This window comes from Miscanthus floridulus, chromosome 9 (genome assembly GCF_019320115.1).
Source record: "Miscanthus floridulus cultivar M001 chromosome 9, ASM1932011v1, whole genome shotgun sequence".
Taxonomy (NCBI): Eukaryota; Viridiplantae; Streptophyta; class Magnoliopsida; order Poales; family Poaceae; genus Miscanthus; species Miscanthus floridulus.
Window position 1 is genome coordinate 29998107 of NC_089588.1, and position 5397 is coordinate 30003503.

At 43.7% G+C, this 5397-nt stretch overlaps 1 protein-coding gene across 1 annotated transcript; it reads right to left on the minus strand.

The window, feature by feature from the left end:
- Window positions 1-2298: 2298 nt before the first annotated feature.
- On the minus strand, window positions 2299-3214 carry LOC136481639 (CASP-like protein 2U1). Its single transcript, XM_066478972.1, has one exon. The coding sequence runs from the start codon at window positions 2917-2919 to the stop codon at window positions 2371-2373; it is 549 nt and encodes a 182-aa protein (XP_066335069.1). The 5' UTR covers window positions 2920-3214; the 3' UTR covers window positions 2299-2370.
- Between the last annotated feature and the right edge of the window lie 2183 nt (window positions 3215-5397).

Below are 5397 nucleotides of genomic sequence, written 5' to 3' on the forward strand. Positions count from 1 at the left end.
ACATTTAGTCCCGGGCGCGAAACCGGGACTAAAGGAGGGACCCTTTAATCCTGGATTCGTGCTCGTGGTTCTAAAACCGGGACTGAAGGAGGTTAAGAACTAGTAGTATAGTTCGTTTCTCTACTAGAGGATCATTTAGAATTAGTTAGGAAAGGATCGGACCAAATATAAAGGGAGAGTATATTCTATAGGCAACTAAAGAATACCTTATTTTGGCACATCCTGATCGAATGCAAGCGGAACCTGTCATTTACTGCGCGCATCGCATGCAGGAACCTTCCTGTACGGTAATTAATCAGAGCCCCCAATCAGCGCTGCCGGTAATTACATTAATTGTTTAAATAATTGACATATCTGGAGGTTTCCAGTTCTGCAGGAGACGCATCTAAAAAGTGTCGTAACTTCCTGTCCTTGTCCACGTCCATTGCTGTAGGCGACAGTAATTTTGTGTCGTCGACTGTGTGCATCAGTGCATGAAAGCTACTGGATGGAGTGGTTCACTACGGGAATCAGGATATTTGTCGAGTGCCAGGAGCACTCGATAAAGTTTAAAAAACACTCGACAAAGAGTTTATCGAGTGTCGACACTTGGCAAACGACACTCGACGAATTTTAGTCGTAAATAGACTTTGCCGAGTGTTTTTTGTCGGGCACTCGGTAAAGGAGACTTTACCGAGTGTTTTTTGTCGGGCACTCGGCAAAGTCTTTGGCAAAGCCTTTGCCGAGTGTCGGAAAAACACTCGGTAAAGATTTACACTCGGCAAAATAAAAATACGAAGAAACCCAAAAATAATAGCAAAAATTTTCAAAAAAAAATTTCGGGGGAGGCCGCCACCGGCCAGCGCGCGCTCGTTCCCATCGAAGTCGCTGCATTTTTTGCGCTAAATTCACGGCTAACGCGGCCGGCGGGATTCGAACTCACGACCTCTCCCTCACGTGTCTACTGCTCTACCACTGCACTACACTGTCACTTGTGTCTTGATTTCATTATCTATCCTCATATATTATATTAAACCGAGAGTAAATTGCTTGTTTGAGACCCTAAACGAATTCAAATCAAAAAGTGGTCAACTACAAAGTTTCATAACTTTTCGAGATCTACAATTTTCATTTAGGAAGTTTTTTCATCCGAGGTCGTTTGGAAAATTCGAATTTCAAATTTTAGAGATTCAAACGTAGTTTTGCATGATAAGATGATTTCAAATGAAAAAGTTGTCAACTACATAGTTTCATAACTTTTGGAGATCTATAATTTTTATTTAGGAAGTTTTTCCATCCGAGGTCTTTTGAAAAATTCAAATTTTAAAATTTTCAAATTCAAACGTCGTTTTTGCATGACAAGATGATTTCAAATCAAAATATTGCCAACTACAAAATTTCATAACTTCTCAAGATCTACAAAGTTTATTTTGGTCATTTATTCATCCGATATAGTGGTAGTAATATTATTCACAAATCTTATATATATCTCTTCTACTTTTATGAAACTAATGAGAGATGTAGATTTTATGAACAACGTTATTGTCGCTTTGTCAAATGAAGAAATGACTAAAATAAACTTTGTAGATCTTGAGAAGTTATACAACTTTGTAATTGAAAAGTTTTTAATTTGAATTCATTTAGGGCCTCAAAAATTGCTTTGAAAAACTGATTTGCCGAGGGCCCAAAAAAAATACACACGGCAAAATGTCTCTTTGCCGAGTGCCAAAACAAAGGCACTCAGCAAAATACATCTTTGCCGAGTGCCAGAAAAAAAGCACTCCGCAAAGACGCATTTTGCCGTGCGCCGAAAAATAGCACTCGGCAAAATACATCTTTGCCGAGTGACAGAAAAAAAGCACTCGGCAAAGGCGTATTTTGTCGAGTGTTTTTTTTTTGCCGAGTGTATTTTATTTGGCACTCGGCAAAGACCGTCTTTGTCGAGTGTCCAATAAAATACACTCGGCAAAGCCTCCGGCACTCGACAAAGTGCCGGTTTCCGGTAGTGGTTACGCACACGTGCATGCAAGTGATGAACGTGTCACTAGGATAGAGTTACTCTCTACGTAGATATAAAATAATAGTAAAGCATAAGACGAATTTACTAAAATAGTTACTGGAATATTAGTTGCTTGAGATGATAACTAGGATAGAGTTACGAGAATTTTGTACTGTAAATGTTTACGAGAATTTTATAATATACATATTTACGAGAATTTTATCCTGTGAATATCTCGTACTATGAAATTTACGAGAACTTGCACAAAGAATATTTACAAGAACTTTGTACTATGAATATTTGTAAATGAATTACTAGAATCTATGTCTATTGTATCTGATTTACGATAAATTTTTAAATGAATTACTGTAATCCATGGTGACTAAACAATATTAGCTCTTGCTGCCGTACAGCCTGAAGAGGTTGAAGGCGGAGAGGAAGGCGAGCAGGGCGGCGGCGAGCCCGGCCGCGACGGCGCTAGCGACGCCGGCGCCGGCCTTCCTACAGAAGGCGCCGTAGAGGGCGCTGATGCCCATCCACTGCAGCTCGGGCTGGCCGTGCTTGGTGACGACGGAGGCCTGCAGTGCGGCGGCGGCGGCGACGGCGGCCAGCAGCACGTACGCCAGCGCCTGGTCGCACGAGAAGACGCACCCGGCCAGCAGGCGCCGCCGCCGACCCGGCACCATGTCGCCTCCGCCGGACATGGCCAGGGCGACGCAACAGCGAGCCGCCTGCAGCAGGTTGTACCCGGCGGCCACGGCGGTGGCGGCCACCAGGAATACCATGGCCTTCATGTCCGTGTAGCTGGCCTTCTTCTGCAGCTCCGTGCGAGGCTTGCAGCTCCGTCGCCGGGGCCGCCATCCGAGCGAGACCGGCTGCGTCTCCGTCGGGGAGTGCCGTGCGAGCGGGGCGGCGAGCTGCGCCGCCGCAGGGGCCACCATCTATGCGAGATGGGGTCGCACGGTGGAAGGTCACACCGCCGCAGCCTAGGGCCGCGTTGCGCGATGGAGCATGGAGCCGACGTCGACGGTGGTTCGCAGGCAGGGAGCGGCATCTCGGGGGAAGGAGCGGTGGTGCCGTGCTGGATAGCCGCCGCCGCCACATGAGCCGGGAGGGCGAGCGCGACGCCGCCATCGCGACAGGGAGGCGCAGGGAGTGGCGACGAGGAGGCCGCCGCTGCCGGGGGTGCTGTCCGCGCGGGCATCGTCGCCCCTGTGGGTGCCGTCCGTAGGGAGAGAGTCGCCATGGATCCATCACGCACACCTCCAAAGATCGATTGGCAAGAAAAATGACAATATGAAATATTTTTTATGGCCTATGGCCTATGGCCTGTGGCAGGATTAGGAAGGGGTAAAAATCAGGGGATCGAATTAATCGATGCATGCATTCATAGTCCGAAGGGGACCACCGAGCCCAAAAAAGCCACGAGCGTGACCTGCGGTGGATGAATGGACAAGGTTTGGGTGACCATGGTCCGCTGGTGACGATGAGGGCCCTGAGTTTTGGTCCGGCTAGAAAATAAGTTATTTCGTAGATAGCCTACAGGGTATTAGTTCTTATCTCTCTCTATATATAATAAAAATAGATTCCTTTTCAATTTTGTTATCAAATACCTAAAATTTCACAAAGACCAATAACACAGGCCTTTTCAAAATATATATGTGCTTTCACAATTATGAAACTTCTAGTTTAATTTAATATATATCATTATGAAACTTCTAGTTTAATTTAATATATACATATATATGAAATAATTTCCCTATATAGGGTGCATTTTATATACTCCCAGGAGTAGTTACTCTCATGATCAATAAATTGTGTTGCCTATGTGTACATACTCATTTATCAGTTTGAGTATGTTGATATACTCATATTAAGATACTCTATATCTTTACTATATAAAAAAATTTCAAAAAAGCCCATATTTTTTAATATATTATTTAATACTATGACAGTAGTATATAAAATAAGTATAACCATATACTCTAAATATACTTGTATACTTGACATACATAGTACCTTAGATACTCCATCTACATAAATACTCCCTGGGTATAATTATGTATTTACGGTCGTTGGTAGCAAAATGAAATAGCTATACAAACAATATTCGGATGATGATTAACACACTACATGGTGTGTACACACCATGTAGTGTGTTAATCATCATCCGAATATTGTTTGTATGAGTGTTGCTGCCCGCATTTACCACGCTTTGAGTTTCACGGACAATGTGGTACTAAATACAGATTCCTCAAAAAAAAAAGTTAGTACTACTAAATAACTTGTATAATTCGTTGCCTACCCCGGCGTGCACGCTTGGTCCACTTGGGCCTAACTGTCAGATGCCAACTGGGCTGGCATGGCCCAGCAGCAGCTGCGCCAGCTAGTTGGTCTGGGTCTGGCGGCCATTGGCGGCCCAGGTCCGTTAGCCAGGATAGCGGCTTGAGAACGCCGCGACCAAGCCAACCATTGCACAGTGGCATATTGGCCCACGGGCCATCTGACCTGCCATCGGTTGGTTAAGTTTAGAAACTAAGCTGGAGAGACAGACAGAACAGGCCCAACTTGTCCTTACGTGGCCTAAGGAAAGGGAAAAAGGTTTGAATAATTCTATTTTCCTTTTCACTGTGAGGCCATTTTCCTTTTCTAATGCAACGAAATGCTGCTACTAATAATATATTGAAAATATTTCTACTAAGATATATGGCGCCGAGGTGGTGGCGCCACTGCCACGTCACTGCCACACCAACAACCACGCAATCCCATACCATGACACTTGGTGCCATGATCTACGACGCCGACTCCTAGAGTCTAAAGTTAGGATTTTGACGCCAAAGGGTGTAAACGTCGATTTTTGATAGTGTCTGCTGTAATTTTTATAGGCATAATCTGTAACTTTTTGGATTCGAGAAAAAAGAACTCCATAGACAACTATAAACCTGACAAAATCTAATATATTGGTATAAAAACAATTAAAAAGTTATAATTTTTTTCTATAGTCAAACAAAGAACAAAAATTTAATATATAATAACACAAAGACAATCAATTAATATTATAAACAAATTACAAGAGGACAAATACAATGTGACTGGCACATGGCCAGCATGTCGTCTGATGTAACTCAAATTTTCAGGCCTTTAGAAAAGGTGCAAAATCAATCTAACTTAAGCCTAAAATTTCCGCAGCCACTACTGGAATCTCAAGCTTTGCAAGTGCCACACTCGGTAAAGGGCACTCGGCAAAAAATTAATCGACAAAGAAGCCTTTGCCGAGTGCTTTTTGTCGAGCACTCGGCAAAGCCTTTGCCGAGTGCCGGAAAAGCACTCGGCAAAGATTTACACTCGGCAAAATAAAAATACGAAAAAAACCCAAAAATAATAGCAATTTTTTTTCCGGGGGAGGCCGCCACCGGCCA